We start from the raw sequence: 25,260 nt of genomic DNA, 5'->3' as shown, positions 1-25,260 counted from the left end.
TTTCTATCGACGCATTTCAGTAATTTAGATTAAATCTTTAGGAAAAAAAAGGCAACATCAGGTAGTTAAAAATTAATTTCTTATAAGATTTAGTGGAAGTTCAAGTGTTCAACATCCAGATCGTATAATAATAGCAAGAATATCAGCTATAATGTAGTATATTCTTACTTTATTTTTTTTCCGGACAACAGTTATAAATTATAATACAGTCTTCTGCCTCTCGACAAAATTTCAGTTAACTAAAATAGGCAACACAATTATAGAAGGAAAATACAGGATCTTTGGCATGAAAAATAATATACACTCGATTTTCAGGTTCTTGATATTGGCCTGAAATGAAATGAATTCCCAACTCAACCGAAAAGAAAAACAGCACCCAAAAATGGACACATAACATGATCAATTAATTACATACAAATCAGAGGGAAAATGGAACCGCTATCATCGAGGGCAGAACCGTAACTATATTTAAACTAGGGGCCCACCCAGTTCTAACTTCACCAAAAACTGGACATCTACAACGGGGTTGTTCCATCACCATTGTTTTCAGAAACAACATTCAGAAATCTATGTGCTGCTAGCTGCCCACCGTATCAAAACAAACTATGGAATATCAACAAATGAATGAACACACTACCACACTAAAGTGATAACAATTCAGATATTCGATCTCGACCGTCAGGAGGAATCTCCCTTCCAGGGACCTGAACCTTAAGAAGTTTGGCATACCTGCAGAAATTTAATGTTAATAGAAATTCAATGATTCCAAGAAAATGGGGATAATAAGCAGTTTTTCAATCAACTTACTGAGAAGCACTAAACAAGTGTACATGTTCCGTAATGAATGAAAGCAAGGCCTGTGTCAGAAATAGGAATAGCAAGATAAGATGACCTGCTAAAAATTAAAATCAATATGAAGCCATCGGTTCAGTTTGCTTGCCTCAAATGGCATGTTTAATAGTTCATAGTAGGTGCGGACTCGATCCAACCTCTGTTGGACTGCTTCACTATCTATGGATGGAATTGCTGCTAGCGCCTGCAAAATGACCATTATTGTCACTACGGCAGTCAAATTTCAGCGTGGGAGTTTTGTTCTTTTTAAATCCCCATGTATTTCCAATTTCATCTTTGTACCACTAATTCTGATTGATTTATGTGTCAGTACAGTTCCAACAGACGACTTTTAATTTTTATTTTTTCCAATGTCTCTCAGAAACTTTAAGACGAATAGTAAGAAAAAACATTAATTACCTGTTCCAATGCAATGGAATTTCGACATATCTGCTGAACTCCAAAAAGATTAATAGAATCCATATCCCCCAAAGCCTATAAATAATAAGTTTATCCTATCATTAGCAGTGAAATGAAAAGAAATAAAACAAATGTTTAAACTGAAGATACATCCTCAAACATAAAAAAAAAAGTGGTGTGTTCCTCTACAGTAAAGGTGAAAAATGTAGGAAACTATATATGCATACCTGAATAAATTTATGTGCTGCAACAAAACAAATTCCTCCAAATATGTAACTCCGTTTTGCATTTGAAACAAAAGGAGCTATTTCTTCATCTCTCTCAGTAATCTGGAGGTCCCACAAAAAAGTAAAGATAAACAGTTTGCCTAGCATAAGCACATGCTACATCTTTGGAATCATTAAACAGGAATACCAAACCTCATAAAAGTTCACCATTATGTTTCAGTTACTCTCTTTTTAGGTTTCAAAGTTTGAGATTGATTATAACATTTTAAATAATTACAAAAATATTTTAGAATTTTGGATTAGCTGGTTTAATAAGTTGGTGTTACAAGTTATTATGATATTTAGTTACTCCTGCAATGTTTTTTCTTGATCCATTCCAGATAAAACTAAGAATATTCACAATCACATTATGCAAAGATAAAAGGTGCACCAGTGAAGTGAGCGCAATGATGAAGTCATCTGGCTCTTCAGCATCTTGGTCATCCAAGTAAGTTTTAGATCCCATATCCTGCCCAAAATTGTGATACTCGGAATAAATGGAGCAATTAACTATCAAAGTGTTATTTCTTCCACAGATATAGACAAACAATAATGCTGGTGACAAACCTGTATGTGAAATACTGTTGTTAATTGCATCTCTACACGTAAAACCTTTAGACAATCAACAGCCAATTTCCTATAATCTTGAGCAAATGATGCAAGAGTCCTTGGAGGCGCACTGTCTGAACGAGCATGATGATAGTTTCCTTCAACATGATTTGAGCTTTGAGTTGCCTGTCCAAGCCTGCAAATTGCACAAAATTTATGCACCACAAAAATACTGCCCTATGATTGAAAAGAAGGATATAATTTCTTTCATTTAGGAATCAATAAGTCAAGCCCTATAACATATTGCTTATATGGCTAAGATAATCTATATAAACACATGGGCATTCCTCCACCTTTGTGGTGGGTTTGAAAGTGTACTTAGGTCTGCAATTGACTGCAAACTTGAGGTGTTCTAGTTAGGTCCACAATCTTGAGATGGTATCTGGTATCATCATTGATATTGGGTCACCGACACATTTGGCCACATCTACAAAGTTCACACACCAGATATCCTATGCCAGGTGTTTAGGGAATGTGTCTATCACTTAATGATATGACTAGGATAGGCTTTCTAACCACTTAGGCATCTTTTTGGACAAAGTTCACATGGGCCATGCAGAAACCGAACCAACCCAGAGTTGCACACAGGCCAGTATCACAGATCACAGACTCTTAGCAAGCAGATTTGTGCGAGTATTGCAGACCGAGCTACACACAACAGAAGATCTGGACTCTGGAGTTGCAAGCAAAAAATCCAAGGTTTTTTTACTACTAGTTGGGCAACTCTATACCGGTTTCCTGCTTTACCCAGAATGATGGTCTGGGTATAATAGGCTGCATCATGGATTCTAAAAAGATTGCAATTTTACTCAGAGCTCCACTACAATATCCATAAAACGAAGTTGTTTCCAGGTGGAATCATTGCAAGTGCCCAAACTAATATAATTACGTAATTGTTCGATCTCAATGACAATCTTAATAGTCTTGCATATATTCTTGGTTTATATGCAGTATATGCAGCAGTTAAAGAAACTCACCTTTCAATTGAGTCTGCAACATACTCCAACGAGTCACTAAGAGATGCTAACAAAATAAGCTTGTTTCCATCATGAATTAGGTTTTCCTGAAGCAAAACTACAACAACGTAACTGGCAATGCGTAATAACGAGAACAACTTTTAGCAAAAATGTAAAACATGAAAATCTGTTCCTTCCAAGTTGGTAAAATAAATACCAAAAATCAAGAAGGAAAAAAAATTATTTCAATAAGAAAAGTAACTTATTAGCATAAACGAAGTCACAAACCTGCTTAATGGGACACAAACGCAGCAGTTGTTCACTTAGTTCTAATTCAGCCTCAATTGTTTCAGCGTCAGAGGAATTAGTTTGCATGTTAGATTGATCAAGTAAATTCGGTAAATATGCACTTGAGGGGTCTAGCCTCATCAATTTTTCAATATCATGCCTCCCAATAAGCATATAACTCTGCTTCTCAAGAACAGCCTGAAATACAATTTGACTTAAATATTAGAAAATAGTACATCAGAATGCCACTATGGAAAAACTAACATTTATAGATTTGTTAAGGAGCTCTCTTCTAACTCTCTAAGTGGTAAGGAGCATGCACATATAAAGCTCCACAACTAACAATCTCAAGACCAACTCAATTCAAGAGTTGAAACCATTAGTGTAACTGTGTAAGCACTAAATGGTTTTAATCTCCCATGACATCCACTCACAAAAACATCCCTTCCGATCATTAAAGAGTATATTTGTACTGATAGTAAATGAATTATAGTGAGCAAACTTGTGACCAATAGGCCATAACTGTCTTTTGATTCTCAGTACTGTTCAGCCAATAGGTCATAACTGTCTTTTGATCCCCTAAAACTTATGCTTTGTTCCCGTTTCTGTATAAATTCTACTTGAATGATGTATTTCCTAAGTGGTATATTTCTCTTTCACTTTGCTGAAAGTTTGTCCCAAAGGAGGGATAAAAGTACCTCCATGTATGAAGCCCGGCATCTTTCATAAGTCCTCTCCAGAAAAGTTTCCACATACTTCACAAGATCACTAGCAAATTTGGGCATTGCTTGTGCCCAGCCAAGCACCTGCAGCAAATTAGATCCAGTAAATTATAAGGGAGCATATCTGCATTCTCAAACCACAGATGAAATTAAATATCAAGGATAATCATCAAATAATGTTCAAGCTAGCCAACTGGGATTAGCCTAAATGGGGTAGATGATTAGGATAGAGTTCCCCCTTCCCTTGTACCCTGGGTTCAAAACCCCCTTTCTTTGTACCCTAAAAAATAAAATAATAATGTTCAAGCTCCAAATCCCATTTGTCCTATCTTGTCATACTCATAATGATGTTATTTGACAGGAAAAAAGTAGAAATTAAAACCTTTCTTACCATATTAAGAATATTTAGTTAAAACTTACCTCCTTTGTTAAGTGATCTATAGCCAATAGTCCTTGTAATACAGGTCGACCCTTCTCAATTGATGGTGTATAAGCAGCCAAATGTGCCCTTGGACGAAAAGCAGCTGGACCTAAAAATATAAACCTTAGATCAAATACTAAAACAAGCTTATAATAAGGGCCTCTTAGGACTATAACTAATCCATGAACCAATCAATATTCATATTCCATCTTTAATATAGAAAGCATGTCAAAAGTGTTCAGTGCACCACAGGCCTCAACAAGATACGCTATCATAACATGCTTTAGGCAACTTCTTCAGCTTCTTTTAAATTTTATATTGTAAGTTTTGCTATTCAAACATCAAATACACAGCAAGTATGTGGCAGACATTTGCAACTTGAAGGATAAGAGAACTTTTTTGGGTAAAATAACATTTTTTCCCCTAATAAAAGAAGAGTATCATTAAGACTTAGAGAAGAATCAAATAAGATGACAGGATGATAAAAGATCCTCCCTACCAAAAAAAAAAAAAAGAAAAGAAAACACTGTTGATGAAGTGTAACTGTTCAACGGGAGAACAGAAGCACCTAAACTTAACCCTCCTAAGAAGGGAGTTTGAACGCTAGATTACCAACCACTCTAATATAGTTGCATGCTTCTTGTTTTTGAATCTTTTAGACTGAGCTAAACGTAAAGTATACTCTTACTAACAATCAAGTCCTGAGAACCTGATACCCAGAACATTAGTTGGTAACTTTGAAATTGTTCAAGTCTGTCCTTTAGTTAGTAAATCCCAACTTGATTAAACTATATCACAATTCCCATGGCTACCAAATAAACTTTTTAATGTATAATTGACATATGACAATTCAGATGTTTCAACATAAATGCCATGATACACACAAATAAAAAATTTTAAAAAAATCCACTGGGCCAGCAGGGGTTCTAAAATAAGAGCTTTAGAAAGAAACAGGGAGGGAGAATGGTTTAGAAGACTTGCTTGAAATGGCCTGCTGTACTCCTTTTCGGTAGTCTACAAACATGGTGGGTAAAAAGTGGTCCTTCACGAAGTTCTCCACAAAAGCTAGTAATCCATCATTCCTGAAATTCACAAAGATGACAGCATCACAGACTAATTCATTATGAAAGCAACAACTTTTGGGCTTGGAAATACATTTTGGAATTTGCTAGGAACCAGTAGTCAATAAGACAGTAGAAATAACCAGAATTCATTTCTAAATGGATATTTAGTATAGAAATGCAATTGTAAACCCCACCTGCCACCCCCAACCCACAAAACCCCCAAAACAATTCTCTTAAAACTTTCAAAAGGGGCAATTCAACAACCTGGGCCTTTTGCTACCTTTTCTTCCAAAATACCTTCAGGGAGGTAAATTGCATTTTCCCCTATTTAATATGCTCTAATGCCTCTGAAGATTTCTATCGGATCACAAAATTTAAGCAAAGGAAAGGAAGAGAAAGATGCTAATGATGCATTGAACATGTAACTAGCAGATGCAATTCAATACCCTAACCAAATACCTCCGTGTATGTTGAGGCCTATACTTTCTCTGCTTTAACAAATAACAATTCGAAAGTTCTACAGAATCATTAAGGAAGAGAAGATTTGTGACTTTTTTAAAAGTAATGTTTCATGATGAGTTTACACCAATAGAGAGGATATTTCAAGAGACCTCTCAACTCTCTCAAGACTCACAATTACTCAAATGACTATACCCCCTTGCATCTACTAAACATGTAACAGATCAATTACAACTAACTACTCTTAGCTAACTCTTTCAAATGGTAACTAACTCATATAGTAGTGGGACCCTAATAGTCTTATCAACCACATTGTTAGTTCCTGTTTTTCATAGACACAAGGCTTAATTGTTGATTGTAACTCTGTATGCATGGATCCGATCGTGAGCAAGAATAGACAGTTGCAACCAACTAGAAATCATATTATTGCTATTTTATATCTAACCGTAGTAGAGAGATTGTCACTTAATTATGTTCACTATACATAATGGTAAAATGAACAATATAATGGATATATAGTTTGAAAAATTAATAAACCAAACTGGCTCTGTGACAATGATGCATGCGCCCACAGCCAGAGAGAGACAGGAAAGCAGACAGATAGACAGACAGAGATGTAGAGTGGGAATGACTATGTTATATGATGAGAGGCAGTTACACCAGAGAAATTTGGGAGATGAGATAGCTTGCTGAGCAAGCTAGAGTTACAATATTCAAACTACTCCAAGGAAGTTACTGTTGGTTTTAACAGCTGGCAAAGATCAAGCACTCTACTGTGTTCCTATTGAACTAGGAATATACTCTTATAGTTCAGAAAACCAGCCTTGTCTGGCTAGTTTAACAGAAAAGCTGAAAACCAGACCACACAATAGATTGTCGAACATAACGTTTTTGCCTTGTATCCACTCTCTTTAACACTTAAAAATCATTTTTACAAATGATTTCACTCAATTTGTGTTGAGAAAGGGCCAATTATTCTGCTCACGAAAAAAAAAATAATTAAGCAGAGCATTATGTGCTCAACATTTGAGCACCAACTATCCACTCAAAACCCAACAATGTTCCACAATACTGATTTAGAACAAAGTAAAATGAATAAGCACATTGCCATTCATTACGGCACGTAAAAAGAAATAATAATATAGCACACTTAATTTGAAGGGAAAAAGAAGAGAGGGGGGGAAGGGGGGAGATAAGAAAGAGGCATAGACACAGTGGTTTCTGAGACAAATATATGACAAGAAACAGTGAGATGGTTCTGAGCTCACCCAAGTTGGGAATACTTTGTTGGCAACATAGAAGCAACTTTATCTGTGAACTGCATAAAGAATCAGGTCAGGAAAGCCATAAAGCCAGTTTACACGGGGCAGGAGGAGAAAGTGTGGTAATCCAGTACACAACACCTGATGCACAGGTCGGTATATGGCAGCTGCCAAATATATGCCTTCTTCAGGCAAAACTGCTGCAGAACCATAACCCTCTTGCAGCACATTGGGACCCTTCCTATTCCATCCTTGGCGAATAAGATCAGCTCCTAAATATTAATGTAATCAAACATAAATATTGGAAATGAGAAAGCATAAACAAGCAAATGATATAGAGGGAAAAAAAATAACAACACTGGTATAAACTATCTTCAGAAGAAAGACAATGACTCATCATTAGAGCACAAACTGCAAGTGGAGTAAAAAATAAATGATATTACAAAATCTTCTATAAATGATATATAAATAAAAAGTTATCACAGATATGGTTCTGGTTTCAAGCATACTAATAAGAGAGTTTCTTAATTAACTGACAACGGAACAATCTGGATTTGTAGAAAAGGCGAAAGAGGGCAAATGTTCCTATTATAAGCACTTGTCATTTCATATACTGTGCTTAATGCATAGACAGATTACAGTGGGACCAAGGAGTTAAGATCCAACATAGATTGATCTGGAAGTGTTCAAAAGATGTTAATAGTGGGACCAAGGAGTTATCCAAATCCGTAGTCTTTGAGAGGTTTGTGAGGATAGAGTCTGCACAAGTATCAGTTTAGCAAAGCTAAAAATATTGGACATGCATAAATGACTAAATCCAACTAAACATATTCTTTTGAGAAGCCATTGCTACACTTCAGTATGCAATCCAAATCTCATAACATATCTTACTAGCAATGTAAACCTATGACAGCAAAATTCCTTAACTTGTTATTACAAAGTATACTTTACTCCTCTAATAGAATTCAGCATACCCTGGTTAGGAACAGATATTGTAGCATCTGTAAAGCGAAAAGCAAAAGTAAGACCATCTTCTGATTTATCCCTGCAATCATTAAGAGATAGTAATCATTAACAGCAAAAATTTAGCATCAGAATGCAAATATTATTACAGCAGATTACATTCACTCTCTCTAATGCTAAAGGCGCACATGTGATGCCCAAGAGTTCCCACATTTGGGAAGGATCAAATTCCTTCTTCTCTCGAATCGTTTCTTTGTCAACAGAAGGTAAATGTAGATTGATTTATAAGATAGAAAGCACACAAAAGATAACTTATTATTTGGGCCGTGAGACACAAATTGATTCAAATTGCATCATATCGCATTCTGTGCTTGCCAATGTAATAACCACCAACATAATATAACCAGGGCGAGACAGCCCAATGATGGATTGTTTCTCACCGGAAGGCTCTACTTATCTATCTAATATCATTCTTCTTAAAAGAAACAACAATTACACTATTAACTACTATTTACCAACAAGCAGAGCTTATTTGAGTAAAAAACCATATAATCCTAAATTAGAACATTAACAGTGGATCCAAATGGAATAATTCTTATGTCAGCTTCTTAATGGATTGTTATTCTTAGCTTTTGGAATTTGATGAAGCAAAAGGACCCCTACACAATATTTAAATTAGTAACAGCTTCAAATAGAGGAGATATTAACACATAAAAAAAGATTGAGCAGTTATCATCAATTAAAATAGCAATAGAAATTAAGGCACTTGCCTCTTGTCTTTTGAGGGGGCTTTACTTGCAAGTCTAGCTGTTTGTACAGCAGCATCAGCAGAAGCAGCTTCAGGAGTGGCCCGCAGAATTTCACATAAAAGTTGTTGGCATTCACTCTGTTAAAAAAGTGAAGAACTATAGTCAAAGGAAACAATAAAAAGGACTACATCCAACATGCACATTCAAGAATAATGTAGGATACTTTATGTTCATAAGACAGGTTAGTTTCATACAGTTTCCTTGAATTGGAGCATAAATTAAGGTGTTTGACAGCATGTTATATCACTCTCACTACAGTCAACAGCAAAACCATCCTTAATGAGGGAAAAGCAAAAGAGTGCGAGAGGAAGAGAAAGTGGGGGGAAAATGTTACACCAAATCCCCACAAGCATGTAACGTTTCTTAGTGGTATCTTGACAACGACAAACATGTATGTTGATCCACATATTCTATGATAACTTAGCAAGTACAGAGAAATTAGAAGTGTACTAAATTCTATTAGCAGCAACATATCTGTAAACATTTCCTCATCTTTTTTAAAAATCAAATATCTAGCAGTTAAATGCCCATGCATATAGACTACCTGTAACACAGTCAGGGAGAAACCTATACTGTAACCTCCAGTGACTTGAGATGCTTCAGACTCAGGGTTCCAATTTACATCAACTGACATTGATTTTGGAGTGTTGATTTCAACATGATGACTGGCTTTAGCTTCCAAAAGCTCCCCAACAATAACATGGTTCTCTGAAGAGTCACATATGAGAATACAAATTTGCTTTTGAACACAACCTAGAAAAGAGAATGCGTGAAATACTTGTGTCTCACCAAATATTCGAACAACAGCATCCAAAATTGAATCAAGAAGCTCCTTTGCAGCAACCTGAGCTTTACCGCCAGGAACCATAAGAGGTGATACAGGGCTCACAGCCAAGAGAGTCCCATTGACAAATATTCCATTCTTTCGCTTCTTTTTTGGCATCTGATAGCTTTCTAGTTGACCTTTTATAAAGTGTAGGCCTCCTGTGCCAACTCGGGAGTCTTGACTAGATGCAGATGAATTCAAAAGCTCTGCATGAGCTTTTATCTTGGACATAATAACTTCATGAATTGTTGGTCGCAATCTTTGGCTGACATGATAAAATAGATAAAGGTTATATACACCATATTACCCGGCAATAATAATAACAACAACAACAACAATAACAATACGGAACTAGCTAAAGGGTGTCCTAAGGGAAGTGGTTAAGAGTGTGAAGAAGAAAGAATTGGTTTTTCCAATGCGTTAAATGTATAAAAAAAACTTAAAACATTAACATTTAATTTGCATTTGTATCAAAATTTTTCCATCTGCAGTATCCTTAACAAGTGAAAGGCACTAGTATGCGAGACCCTAATAATGATACAATGAAGTAAGACACTCGCATTTTCTAAACCCACCCCCCCAAAGAAAACAAAAAATAAAAAAAAAATCCACAAAAATATTATAGTAGCAGAAAAGAAGGGGAAGATATTAAAATTCACATCCTGATTCGTTTCAGTGGCATGTTATGACAATAACATTCAAATTTTTCAATAGTCACTAATTAACTGGTCGAAGAAGCTTTCCTTGAAGAAGGATTAACTTTAGGATGCATAAAGTTTTACAAGAAGTTTTCTCTGTTTTTGTTGCTGCTTTAAAAATGCCTAGAATGCTAGGTTTCACCTTAAGTAACAGACTAACAGCTGTTAAGTAACATGATATCTGAAGTGTGATTATTCATTATGTTCTCAACATGCCTTAAGCCATGTGCCTTACACAATCTAGATGTCTGCCTAATTCTATCCCATTACAACATCTTTCCTGAAAAGCTATAAAGGTGCGTAAATTTGTTCCAGCCCAAATGCCCTTTAGTTAATGTTTAATTGTTTCTTTCTTACTCTCAATACCTTGTTACAATATCCTTCAATCAGAATTGTTCTTGTTTCTTTTAGATAAATCAAAAACTTGCTGAGACAAATAGAATCAATTAACAAAAAGAAAACATATTAACAAGAACAAACCCAGAGGGATAAAAAAAGGTGTCACATATAGTTGCTACAAAGATTTTCCCTCCTGCTTTCTCATAAGCCCAACAAAACTTGCCAAGAGGAAGTGATCTAAGGATGGCCGTCGCCCACCAAAGATATCAGAGTTATTCCACAAAAAGCAATAAGAATAAAATGTTATGTAGATAACAAACCATATCACAGCACCAGCTGCTGCAACTTTGCCAAGCATGCAAAGGCACTCAACCAGGGTTTGAAGATACTTGACATGAAGTGGAGCATCACTCTTTCTGATTGTTTCCTATGCACAAGAAAGTCAAAAGTTTAGCTCCAAAGATTACAGATCACCATTAAATCAAGAAGGATTATAGTCAATAAAAATAAGTGGTTCATACAAGAAATTCATCAGGAGTTGAATTGGAAAGCCATGTTGGCATTTCATGTAGAGCAATTGTAGCATCCTTTGGTACATCACTACCATTGGACTCCAAAGTGCCTTCCCCATCATGGCCATCAAAACTGAAATGCAAATTGTATATACAAGTAAAGCAACATTCATGTGTATAAAACAAATGCAAAGACCAGCATATAAGGACTCCAAAATCAAATGGTCTCCTCTCAAAAGGAACATAAAATTTGTTTTTAAAAAATTAATAAAAAAGAAAGAAAGAAAGAAGAATCAGGAATACATCAGCCATGCCAGAATCAGCATCACAAAAGATTATAACCCTAACACAAGAAAACAAAAAGGAAAAAAAGGATGATTATGATGATGAAGAAGAAAGAAGAAAGTAGACAGCAGATCATGCATGCAAATATGAAAATAAAGTTGTCAATCATTACATTGGAGGAATCCTATAAAGAAAGAAAGAAAAAGTTTATTGAGATTTTAAAAGATGAAGCATGCAAAAACTAGGACAAGTAATCATCTCTAAAAGCATGGTAATAAACAAGAGTAAAATCTATCATTGAAGTAGACCCTTCCAAACTTTTAACATATTCAGTAAAACAATACCTCTAAACAGACCATGTGCTTTGCAACAAAAGGGAAAACCCCTAAAGATGTCACAAAAGAGGTTTAATAAAATAGAGTTTGGACCGAAGACTAGTTCCCACCACAATATAGCAATTACTTAATTAATGATATTGTAGCCATCATTGAAAACAATACATTATAACTATGCAACATTCTAGTACATCAAAATCAATGAAGTCAAAGCAGGAAAGAGCTGAAAAGTAATGTAACTGTCTTGTAAAAATTGCTAAGAACTAAACTTCTACATAACAATTTTTAGCAAGAACATCAAACTAACACATATTCACATCATATACTGAAGAAACCAGTTTCCTTAGTTATTCATAAGAGAACTCGAAAACCTTTTCAATTCTTGACGAACATAAGACAAAGCAATTTCCCAGAACTAATTAGTCTACCTACTGCAAAGGCAATCAGGTCCTAATCATCAAGAATGAAATGAACAATAAGGAACTGTATGAAGTGTCGACAAGAATTCATTAACATAGTTTATACAGTACAGAACAAGAAGATAGAGATAGTGATCCATTTGGCCAGTATTACCCCCCATCCACAGATCCGGGCTTATATGATCCATCAACCTGGAGAGCAGTCTGAGTGTCACCTTTCAGTAACCTTGTTCTTCGAGATAGTGGTTGTGAATTATGTGCAGTGAGTGCAACGGCTGTGGTGGTTGGTACTTCATCATCATTTTCTAGCATAGTTGAGCCAGCAGCACTGCAGAAAGAGCAGTTCAAACATAACTTCATAAGTTGAATAAATCACAACTTAAAACTCAAGAATGAGGACAGATTACATATTTGTTGTAAATTCCATAAACAACCTCCATGAAATCCAAATGTTTCCAAACAAATGATACATGGAAACAGTTGAAAAAATAGTAGTAAAAGGGAAAAAAGCATTGGAAGTATATATGCACAAAATAGAACAACTAAAAAAGCATTTCAGAAGTATAAACCCCAATACCTTAGCATGATGTTCAAAGTTACAGATCATAATGGAAAAAAAAAAATTATACCTATATTCGCCCTTGTTGTATAGATGTGCATGCAAATCCTCCAAGATCTTATAAAAGAGGGCTCCACGTAACTTTGTTAATTCTGAGCGGACATCTTGAAGTGCACCAACCTGGGACACATGTCAAATAATGAAATAATTATGACCAAAAAAATGAAGAAACTATAAATAATGATCGAGTAACTGCAAAGATATGAGCCATGAGGGCCATGAGAAAATAAAAAAGGGAAGGCAACAGGAAGGTTGACTTTTTTTTTTTTTTTCAGATGTCCAGTTTTGGTTCTTATACCATTTCTAGTTTTCTACTCAAGCCAAAGTTAACATAAATCTTAAACAGCAGCCGCCAAGCTTTGCTATGCTAGATGGGGTAAGCTACATGGATTTCATTACACACTCTTGATAAGACATTATGCATAGGTTTGATGATATGCTTGAAAATAATGAACTTCAATTGAGCTATACCTATTAAGCATCTGAAGTTAGAAGTAAAATATTTAAAATTAAATAATTAAAAAATCAACCAGCAATAATCTCAATGAAATGTAGAATAATGATATAACCAACTAAATGATTGGCATTTTCAGAGGCATCCCTTTGCCTTTCCATATAATAGAGGATAGAATAACAATTATAGCTCTCTATGACGCACAGGACTTTCTCACATTCTTAGTCTTCTTGAGGCAATATTAATATCTAACAAGCAGATAGATGCAACAGCTTTGTTGTATTTGTTTAGCCACATCTGTTCTTTGTTTCTTTATAGATTTTCTGATATGATGGATATCGTATCACCTGCTTTTAGTATGTTTGCCCTTTTATCTGTACAAATCACTTGCTCCTTTTAACTAAAATACCAAGTGAAGTGCAGAACCAAGGTGGGGAACTATTAATGAAAAATAGCAGGTTCCTACTCAAAATAAGAAGAAAATAGGATAAAATGTGAGTGAGTTGAAATCCTACAGTTTGGAGACCTTCTCTCTCAAGCATCAGCATAGACTGCACTTGCAATTGAACTGCAGCATAAAATTGCTTCTCAGCAATGAGCTCCTCTATACGTGCTGGAACCTGCAACTTAGATCTTCAGACTCAAAATCCTCCATGAAAGATAGAGAAGTTTAAACAGATAACAGAAAAGAAAGCAATTAAAACAAAAAGTTTAAAAGAAATCAGGAAGCATGCACAAATGTATACATGCAAGCAGAAAATGCAACCTTGAGATGCATTTCCTCTAGCACCTGAGAAAGACATTATATGAACTGGATTTACGGGGTCGGTCATCCTAAAATTGGGACTCACTTCTTGTCGTAAATATTCACTTGTAGCATACCATATCTCATTGGATTGGCGGGTGAGTAGAATCCATAAAAAATACTTATCAAAAAAAGTGATCCATTGAGTCATACTAAGTATATTTGAATTCTATTGATTATAAACTATCTTTATATCAATATAAGAAAAAAAAAATCCCAACATAAATTATTGGTGCTTCAATACTGGAGAATTCTAGTCTAGAAGCTCCTTGATGCAGCAATAGACCATGGTTGATCAAATATCTATAGTAGTGCATTGGTATCACTATGCTAAGAATGAAAATCCACAATAGCATTGATTCACAGGAAGATAATTGTTAGCATTAGCCTAATTTCATCGCCATTCCAAGCACAGTGAGCTTTCACGAGTTATAATGTCTCTGTATATAAGTCTAGTTCTATAGCTTCAATGAATTTTGAGGTCATTATGTGCTTCACAGCTAAAACTACTACAAAAGTTCTACACATGTACAGATGTAGCACACTGGATATGAAACTGCAAATGCAATTTTGCATACTGTTTATTCTATCCCAAACTGTTAAAGTGGCAAAAAGTGACTCCAAGTCATAGCAAATATAATTAGACTATTAGAGGAAGCTAGCGTAAGTTCTGACACGATACTGTCTTTTAATCAGCAACAAACAAAGCAATGCAATTGAATCAAGAAATAAAAAAACAGTAAACACTTGGGAAATAAAGGATTGACCTTAGCAATGCCTTCAATTTGATCCAATAAGGAGATTATGTGTCGCAATGTAACTGAGCGATACCATAATTGATGCAATTGTTTATTGCGCGCACTAAGGTGCTTCTTTGCCTCTGCCAAATCTACCTTTAAGACAGAGATACTCTCAGTGGAATCACTGAAAAGCTTCAAGATCTGAAGATAAACAAGATATTTGTTAAATGGAAAATCATAATGAAAGGCCAATCCTAATTCAGTTACTCTACGTAAACAAGAGGGAAGTGGCAAACTCTTAAGAATTCTACAAAGTAACAACTGCCAAAACTACAATAGGAAGTTTATAGCACAATAAATTGAACAACAATAAGAACAATGAAAACAATAATAACCATCAACCATTTTCCCATTAAGTAGGATGCAAAGTAAATGGGAAATTTAAGGAACTATAATCTGAAGGTGGACCTCCATTAACACCCACAATCAAACTCCCTGAAGTTTCAGTTGTGAAGTACTGGCAGTTTGAACCAATTGTTCCCGGGTCAACATAACAATTTTAAAAAGAACCTATGAGAATGAAATATTAACAAACCTGGGAATAGTTTTGGATAGCTTTGTTGAAGCCACTATGATAGGTTTGTACTACTTCATCCACAACCTCCTCAACAACATCACTTTGCTCCTTCAACAATTGTGCAGCAGCATCACGATCTTTTGACGTCAAAATGTGAACAACATGAGGTAGTGAATCAAAACGAGCAACAGTCCAACTCTCATCTATTTTAGCGAGTTCACGTCTCAAATACTGCATTTCGGTAGAGCAGAAAGACTCAAATTATCACAAATTAGAGAGATTAACACACGACAAAGAGCAATAGAAAACTAGATATATCAATGAAGGTTTTGGAGCAAACAATCTACAGTTCAAATTATTAGCTAGAAGTAAAAGATAATTTTAGTATAAAATAGCAATGAATCCCTCATGTGATGCATACAACTTTGGTTAATATAACTTGCGTAGTGGTAAAAGAAGGCCATTAAATAAAAGTAATCCTATCTGTTGAGCAAAGCTAAGTTGGTTTGAAAAGACCATGAAGAGGTGAGGACTTTGAGAGCCAATCTGAAGCATTAAACGGGAAAAGTGTCAGCGTCTGGTGGTTTTTCTGCTGCTTTATTTTAAAGCAGCAGAGACTTATGATATTATTATACGGGCATATCCTAAACTTGCATCATATATAGCATTTTAGTGTCAAAACCAGTACATCTTAGAGTAGATGTTTAGAACCTCTTAACTACAAGTACAAACTTTCACGGTTCATGATTTTTATAGAGGGGTTTCCTCTCAGAGATGCAGACAGATTGCAAAGCCTGGCCTGTTGATGTATTTTTTTTGTCTATCTTAACCTTCCATAAATTGAGGATTTCTGGTCCTCCATGCCTTTTGTAATATCCTTCTGTCCTTGTTTACGAAAAAGGAAAAAGAAAAAGAAATCAATTTTAAGTTATAATGAGAACAGTTTGCAGTTACAACAGCCTTTTGGCACCAAATGGGGTCAAATATGGGCCTACTTCAGACTAGTGTACTCTGTTGGAACCAAGGATGAAATAGACTGAGGATATAATTATAACATTGGACAGAAGTTGTTCTCCCACCCTTGTAAAGCATGAGCCTTATTCTGGAACATAAACCTAGGTTACTGCACCAAACTGCTCAAAGTTTCCCCATTTCTATTCCAGTAATCTACAAGCACTAGCAGTGAGGCCAAAAGTCCTTAGAATATAAATCAATTGCAGAGAATCCCTCTGAAAAGCAGTGATTAATCATTTTGAATACAAATCTAGAAAGTAACAAAGGAAAGCTTACAGCTTTGTCTTCAGGCAAAGGCAAGTCATCAAAAAGTCCCATATTGTGCTTTCAATGTATCCACACACCATAGAAGAGATAAGATTACCTTGTACTAACAAACCCACAGTTCTAACTGCAATGGATGAATACAAGTAATGAACACTCAAACTAATTGGCTGTGATAAACATGAATAATGTGAATAATCCAATTTCACCTAAAATAATGAAAAGAATCTGCTTCAATGGGTGCACTAGGCTTCAAGAAATGAAACTTAGTGTAAACCACAAAATTTGGAACCAAAAAAAGAAGGGGGGAAAAGTAAAAAGGAAAATAAGGAAGAAGATCACATGAAGGTATAATAGCTATCGTAAACTACTTCTGCAAAAGGATTTCTGAAGCAAAGCACATGGTTTTAAAATCCAACAAAAGATAGTGTTTCAACGTAAATAAAACCGATATTCTAGACACTCATAATAAAATGAAGCTGAAAAAAGAATTGTAAAGAAGTAATCAATTATATTGTTTCTGTAATAAGTTAGAACAACAATAAGTTCAGTTTTACCAAAAAAATTATTTCAGAATATTGTCCCCTAATCAACCTCAAAACTCCCAAAAATAATTAAATACTGGTTCAGAACATAGAACAGTTGAGTCTAAGCAGCAAAGCAAACCAAACTTCTTGCTTACGTACACTTATTCCTAATGATTTCCAGATGACAATACCTCCAAATCCAGCTCAAGTAGCAACTAAAACGAGAGTTATTATTTGAACTTCAAATAACCTGACATCAGCAAAACAAAACAATAAGAAAAGAAATATATAAATAAATAAAACAGTAGATGATTTTGAATTCAACAAAAGAAAAATACGGTTCTAAGTTTGGCACTGAACTATAGTATTAAACATTAAAAACCCCCTATGTCCCCCGTATGTCAGGAAATACCACAATCATCAACCACCAAACCTTTCCTCACTAGGAGGCGGCCCTGGAGCAAGCTCCGTGGATTGTTTCACACAAAGCATAAGCACAATTTTCTTGGTCATTCGGCAAAAGACAAACTACACTTATTTCCAATGCAATATCCAAAAATTTCTAACAATTAAGTAGTGATCAGAAACAACCACGAGAAGGGATCAACAATAGATTACTGAATTTAATTTTTGTAAATCTTAAAGCAGCTAACAATCAAAGCATAATTAAATATCATTTCTACCGCTGTTCATTACTATACGGTAACTAAACACACACACACACACCATAATCTCCATTCTACTACCGCTAAATAGAACCAGATCCTTGATTTCCTCTCACAGGCGAAGTTCACTATAACTCTTCAGCAATTTCACTCATAAAGAAGCAAAAAAATCTATAAAACTCTATCGAATTCCTCTCTCCACACATCCACTTCCTCTCTGTTACAGTTCCTTCATCACTTAGCTAAGCAAAAAAAGACGTTTACGAGAATTCAAAAAGCTGAATACTCCGTCGAGAACTTACAGTAAACGAAATTCGAAATACGCATTCTGTAATCAGAGATCTCGAGGAGCTACAAAGGATTCAAATCGAGATTCATTGTGTGCGCACTAAATTCAGCAGAGAGAGAGAGAGAGAGAGAGAGAGAGGGAGGGAGAACCTGGAGCGAAATGGCGGCGAATCGACGGAGGAAGGAAGAGGAAGCGCGTGAAACGGACGAAGGGGGAAGAGAAAGTGATGAAGAAGTCACTGAGCGTTCGGAAAGATGGATTTGACTGGTAATAACAAAAGAGAAAAGGCGAACACGCGCGCGCGTTAGAGCGTAGTCGTTGTTGTTTTAGTGAGAAGGACGAGAAAGAGAGAATGATCCTGAAAGATGTGAAACGCGTGACGTGATGCTTCTACCTGTTTTTATCTAAAGTTTATTAACACATTTTTATTTGAATTGAATTTTGCTTACACTTAATATAATCTTGTTTTATAAAAAAGGGAAAATTGATATTTAGCGCATTTATAAATTATAATGTATATTTAGTGAATATCTTTTTTTAAGTTTTTAATGCTAAAACTAATAACCTTAATAAATATCCTACCAAAGTCTTTTTTATTTTCATGTTTCAAGTTTCAAGTCTTTCTCTATTCTAGCCATTATTTAGAGCAATTTATCATTTAACAAATAAAATCCTATCCATCCAATTAATACCTGCATTAAAGAACAATATATTCAAAACGAATTTCAAATTATGAAAATTATGCATCTTCTAGCTAAATTTTTTACATACCGGTAATTTTAGTATGAAATAGGAAAATATTTTATTATTTTAATATTTTATATAAATATAGTAATAGCATAAAATGCCACTGGTATTTTATAATAAAATATTTTTAGCATTAATTTACATCAGTGGAATATATTCAGACCAATGGACAAGCTGAAACTGCAAACAAAATCATATTAGTCAAGTTAAAACGCTGATTACAAGACGCAAAAGGAGCATGACAAACGAGTTTTCTCAAATCTTATGGACATATCGGACAACTCCTCACTCCATAACAAGGAAGTCATTTTTCCAACTTACTTACAGAATAGAAGCCATGATTCCTATAGAGATCGCTGAAGAATCTCCAAGGGTTATATTCTACAATAAAAGGGCCAATATCCAAGCACAAAAGGAAGAGTTCGGCCTCCTTCCAAAAGTTCGAGAACAAGTTCGGATCAAAGAAGAAGCACTAAAGCAAAGGATGGCTCTGAAGTACAATCAGAAGGTAATCAAAAGAACATTTATCACGAACGATCTTATACTGATACAAAATGACATCAGGATTCAGAAGTCGGACAACGAAAAGGTAGCTGCGAACTGGAAAAGGACCCTACAAGATTGTTGAAGTCTTAGGAAAAGGTTAGTATAAGGTGTCCGACTTACAAGGGATAGAACTCTCGAGGTCGTGGCACGCGTGTAACTTGAAGAAGTACTACAGTTAGGTAGCGCACCTTGTTCCCTGGTGTACTCATTTTCTCGACTTCATAATTTTTTTCTGAAAAGGGTTTTTTCTGAAGGAAATTTTAATGAGGCGCCATAACACCGGCTAAGAGTACTCAAAATCCTATTAGCCAATTTATGGAAAGGCATTTTTCATTTATGAATGATAAATCCACTTCTTTCTTAAAAGTTTCCTATAAAAATGGATTAATTTAAGCTTGACAAACCGCAAAAATCATTACCCAACCTAGAATGGTCGGCAAGTTGAAGCGACGAGATACAAATTAATATAAGAAGTTATGTAAACAATTTGTAAGATCAACCTCAAAATCAAGGCGGAATAAAAACGAAGTGAAAAAGTAACTTGACAAAGTTTGATTACAGGAAATCGAAACTTACAAAGAAAATCACTATACTAACCTACTTCACCGACATCATTTAACTTAGCAAAGAAACAGTATTAAAAAGTTGTCAAAACACGATTTACAACTAAAACGGCTATATAGGCTAAGATTTAACTCGACAAAAAATAATTACTGAAAACCTATAATCATGATCAAAATGAAGAAAGGTTTTTTGATAAAAAAAAAACCTAAAATTGTCTAAAAAATACAACTAAAAAAGTGCTCAAGGCTACAAGCTATTACAAAAAAAAAAAATTGTTCATAAAAGACCCACACATTGGACCATTCAAACTGCTAAAGACGGAATTACAAAAGATTAAGCTGCTCTTCTGTGACAGTATCTTCAGCTTGGGTGGAAGGAATCGGGTCATACTCAGAAATCGGCACAGCTGCGATGGGGCCAGTCGGAGAAGGAGGCAGCTCACCACTAATGACCTCATTCCCAGAGGGGACCTTGGGATTTTGGGAAATTTGACCGACCTCTGCATCCGAAATTTTCCGGTTGTGCAAATGAATCTCCTCATCATTCTCGGGAGCCAGTACGATCTTTTCGTCTACCACAATATTATCTTGGTTGATCAGGGAAAGGTCTGTCTCAGCAGCAATAACTTGGAACTAGGCCTTTGAATTTGCAAACATTTCATCCATTCCTTCAGCCACAGATTCCTCGAGTTCTGCATATTTGTCCCGAACGTTAGCCAGCTCATCCACTAGGTCGAGTCTCTCCCCGAAGACACGGGTGTAGCTCTCTTCCGCCTTCATTCTCAAATGACATAGCCAAGGCCGTATCCGCCTGTTTTGCCTTGGCCTGAGCTTTGCCCAAGTCGGATAACAATGTATCCCTCTCCTCTTCAGGCTCTTTTTTTGTCTCCTCCAATGAATCCACCTCGACTTGGTAGCCACCAAGGAGCTGTGGGTGGCGTTAAGGGAAGTTTTCTCCAACTCTCTGGCCAAGGCTGCACACACGCCAGCTGTCCGAATTCTACCTCGGGCCAAGAGCTGAAGATGGTTTTTGAGGGACACATCATCCATACTAATATGGCTATGAGGGAGAATATGTTTTTCGCTCCATGCAAGCCTGTCAAAGCCCCTGTTGTATATGGTTTCCCACTTTCAGTCTTTTACCTTTTGAGATTCGGTTCAGAGGAAGAAGGATGAGGACGGGCCACAACACTATCAGTGGCGGAGATAAAGAGAATTGGCCGAAACAGAGGGACGGGTATAACCTTCTGCGAAGCTGACGCACCCGACTCTGACTTCGAGGGAGAAGACCGGGCAACAGCGTCACTAGCTTCTTTTAGTTGTATGTCCCGAGCCACAACGTTCTTTCTGGTGGCCCGAAGTGTCTTAATGGCAGCCGACTTAGGAGCCATTTTTTTCTGCAAATAAAGACACATTAGCCGCCAACACAATTTTACAACAAGAATTTATAAGTAAAAGAAAGGATGGCTACCTAGTTCGGACTAGAGTTGACTGCGATCCCGTAAGAATTTTTTGGTGTCTAAATAGGGAGGCCATCCCTAATACTCTTGAAATAAGCCAACTACACTCTTTTTGAACTCATCTAAATCATCTATATTATACTTGACTATTACTGGTCTCTCTTCCCAATACAATGAAAAAAGGGTTCATCATTATTGTCAATGAAGAAAGGTTGGACATCCTCAACAGTTCGGATTAAAAAAAATAATTTTTAAAATCGTGAAAAGACTCGTCAAAATAGAAAAAAATTTCCTCCCCTAGACAGCTTAGAAAGAAACCTAACCTAATTTTTTAGAACTAAAAGGTTTGGTAAGCACAAAGAGTTAGAAGAACACTTTCAGGGAAGATCGGATATCCAATTCCCGACAAAGGAGTTGGTATATTTTCAGAAAAGTCCATGAGTTAGGGTGTAGTGGGCTAGGAGCAACGTTGCAAGTACAGAGGACATTAATCTCAAAGTCGGAAAAAGGAAGCCTAACGTCTAGCTTAGTAAAAAAGCAATCATCGTAAAAAAAAAAGGGCATTCCGACCTATCCAATGGGAGAAAACATATCCTCACCTCGAGATCAGCTATCACTATCTCATAGTTTCACTCATCTTTCCAGTTTTCACACAACCTATGGTGCCTCTGGAAGATTCCGACATACTTTCTATCAATAACAAGGACATGAGTAAGAACAAAAATATCTACCCAGGTTAAGTGAGAGGGAACTTTGGTCAACATATTGTAAATTACAGAGCAAGATATTAAAGCGATACTTACAAATGCAATACACAAAGAAAAATCGTCACAACAAATCGGAAAGTCGGACAATAGTCACAAAGAAGTCAGGTAATTGTTAATGACACCAGTAATTAAAAACAGTTCTCATAAAATCTCATAAACACAACGAATCATCATCAAATTCCGAACACAGAAATGATGTCGCTTCCAACCAAGCAAAAGCGACACCATTTGAGAATAATACAACCATATCAAAGTCCCTAGCAACAAATCCCAAGCAGCGAACAGTTTTCAACAAGTTTTCAAGAACAAACAAGAGGTGACAATACTAAAGGAAATACAAAACCCCCATCGCCAACAACATTTTAAATGATCATTCAAAATCCACGGCAAATACAAGTACCCAGAGCAATTGCAATAGAACAAAAAATGGATAAAAACATCAACCTTAATGAAATGCAGAAGTAAAGAGGCATGTCAAACAGCAAAAAACATGAACGTTTATCTTCAAAAAAGCAAAACGAGAACTTTTGAATGGGTTCAAGATGAAGAAATACTGACCTAGAATGCAGTATAAAGCAAAGAACAAAAGAAGAAGAGCGAAGGGGTTTTTTTCTGAAGAAAACGATGCAAGGTGAGCGTTTTCAGCAACAAAAAAGAAAAAAGAGGGAAGAGATTAACCTTTGATGAACAAGGGGAAAAAAATACATTTTACACCCCTCTTTAAAGCCACGCGCGAATTTTCAGAAAACTACTGGGTAACGTCCGCCATGTCATTAAAGTGGCAACGTTTCAAAATTTTGAAACATCTCGAGTACCCAACCTCTTGAAGGCGGCATACCCGACAATGGAGACTAGAGCCACAAATACTTGGGTCCAACCTCATAAAAGCTCAAACTTAAATAGAGGCACAGTTCATACCCTGTCCCAAATGCAGTCTAGGCCCATTAAGGATAAAGGCCCCTCAAGGGTGACCTCTTCCACTCACCCGACCTTCTAAGAGGCTGAATGCGTTAAGGAGGTTCAGTTCCACTTATCTAAATAAGTAACTGCCTCTCCAAATCTCTTGTACTATTTCTATTTCTCCTAAAAGATAGACCCAACAAACTCTCAAGATAAAGGGAACGACTGTCCACCAATAAAAGTGGAACTCCTAAAAAAAGGTGATTATCTTTATACTATAAATACACTGACACCCTTCAGGTATATTCAAGTCTAAATCTACTAAAAACCCGCTTAAAGTCTTTGTTAAATTAAGTATCAGAGTCTCTTGCAGGTACTACCCATACCTTCTCATGACGAACTCGAACGGCGGCACCTCGGCATTAGAACAAGTTGGATGCTGCCTTAGAAAGAGTCTGGACCTTATTTTCAGACCTAAATCACCGTTTCAGGTAACTCTCATAACAATAACTTTCTTATATACCTAATAAATTAATCAATTAATTAACTGATATAATGAATTACAATTAATTGATTAATATAAATTATAATAAATTGTATAATATTTAAATATTTAATTAAATCCTTTAGTTAATATTTATTGTAACAAATTGAATTTAATAAATTAAAAAAATAAATTAAAAGATATTTTTAAAAATATGTTATGTTAGTTTTATCATTAAATATAAAAATATGATATTTATATAATAAAATAGATAAATAGATAGAATAGATACAATATTAAGAAGAAATGATATAAATATTATCTTAGTAACTCCAAAATAAACAAGTTCAACTAGTATTTCAAGCATTCAACCCACAAAATTCTATAGTTGCAGCAGCATCTATTGTAGAGAACAGTGTTATCAGAACCGGACCGAACCGGCTAGTTGGACCGAAAAACCGACGAACCGGTGCTATAACCGGTCTGAGAGAGCTTTTTAACCGGACAAGAAATCGAACCGAATTGACCCGGATTGAACCGGCCAGGTTTGATCAAAACCGATGAACCGGCGGGTTTCATTTAACCCGGACCGGTCGAACTCCTTTTTTTTTTGTGACCTACGCTTGAAACGACGTCGTTTCATTAAAAATTAAAAAAAAAAAACAAAAGCTACTTGAAGGTGAAACGCTCAAACCCTAGCCTCCATCGTGCATCACTCTCATTCACTCCATCCCCTGTTTCCCTTCCCACGAGAGACCACCATGAGAGCTGAGAGATAGAGAGTCTGCTTCAGCTTCAGCCACCTCGTCGCCAGTGCGGAGACCCGTTCAGCTTCAGCCAGTGCGGCACTCACCACCGCAACCACACCAGTGCGCCACTCACCACCGCCAAGAAGTACATCCATCGAAGATTCAAGTCGCCTCCTCGTCGCCTACTGCCTCCTGCTCGTCAGTCGTCAGTCGTCACCTCCGGTCTCCCTCTTCTCTGCTCGTCCCTCCATCCCTCCAGGGTCCAGGTATGTATTTGTAATTTTTTAATTTTTTGAAGTTATTCAGGATATTAAATTTTCAATAATTTGGTACTGATAGTTAGAATTAATTGATTATTGTAGATTGATTATGTATGTTGGTTTCTGTTTAATTTCTGTTAGAATTTAGATTGTTGAATGTTGATTGTTCACATATCTTTGATTTCTGTATGTTGGCAGATGAAAACATGAATACTTCCACATGTTTTTCAGTTTGATCTCTCTTGTTTAATTTCTGTATGTTGATTTATTTTTTATTTCTGTTTAGTTTGTTGATTATCCTTTGTTGTTACTTGTTAGATTGTTGATTGTTGATTATCTGTTATAG

At 35.9% G+C, this 25,260-nt stretch overlaps 1 protein-coding gene across 3 annotated transcripts; it reads right to left on the bottom strand.

Annotated features, from left to right (window-relative positions):
* Positions 1–142: 142 nt before the first annotated feature.
* Positions 143–18,780, bottom strand: LOC130948775 (exocyst complex component SEC8). 3 transcript variants are annotated; one of them, XM_057877640.1, is made up of 28 exons: positions 18,588–18,780; positions 17,644–17,734; positions 16,970–17,084; positions 15,698–15,910; positions 15,130–15,303; positions 14,073–14,177; positions 13,114–13,223; positions 12,639–12,812; positions 11,455–11,578; positions 11,254–11,360; positions 9,860–10,161; positions 9,615–9,778; positions 9,032–9,147; positions 8,273–8,343; positions 7,440–7,570; positions 7,305–7,354; positions 5,495–5,595; positions 4,513–4,622; positions 4,069–4,176; positions 3,371–3,568; positions 3,104–3,189; positions 2,085–2,262; positions 1,909–1,986; positions 1,479–1,580; positions 1,252–1,326; positions 941–1,036; positions 808–857; positions 143–729 (listed from the first exon to the last, which is right to left on the bottom strand). In XM_057877640.1, the coding sequence occupies exons 3-28, from the start codon at positions 17,009–17,011 to the stop codon at positions 642–644; spliced, it is 3,153 nt and encodes a 1,050-aa protein (XP_057733623.1). In that variant the 5' UTR covers positions 17,012–17,084; positions 17,644–17,734; positions 18,588–18,780; the 3' UTR covers positions 143–641. The 3 variants fall into 3 exon arrangements, with proteins under 3 accessions (XP_057733623.1, XP_057733624.1, XP_057733625.1); XM_057877641.1 differs by having other exon boundaries at positions 17,676–17,734; positions 18,588–18,773; XM_057877642.1 differs by lacking the exon at positions 18,588–18,780 and adding an exon at positions 18,452–18,470.
* Positions 18,781–25,260: the final 6,480 nt, after the last annotated feature.

The sequence above is a fragment of the Arachis stenosperma genome, chromosome 9 (assembly GCF_014773155.1).
Source record: "Arachis stenosperma cultivar V10309 chromosome 9, arast.V10309.gnm1.PFL2, whole genome shotgun sequence".
In the NCBI taxonomy this organism is placed as follows: domain Eukaryota; kingdom Viridiplantae; phylum Streptophyta; class Magnoliopsida; order Fabales; family Fabaceae; genus Arachis; species Arachis stenosperma.
Note: the sequence above shows the minus strand (reverse complement) of the source record. Positions and strands in the feature narration are given on the sequence as shown.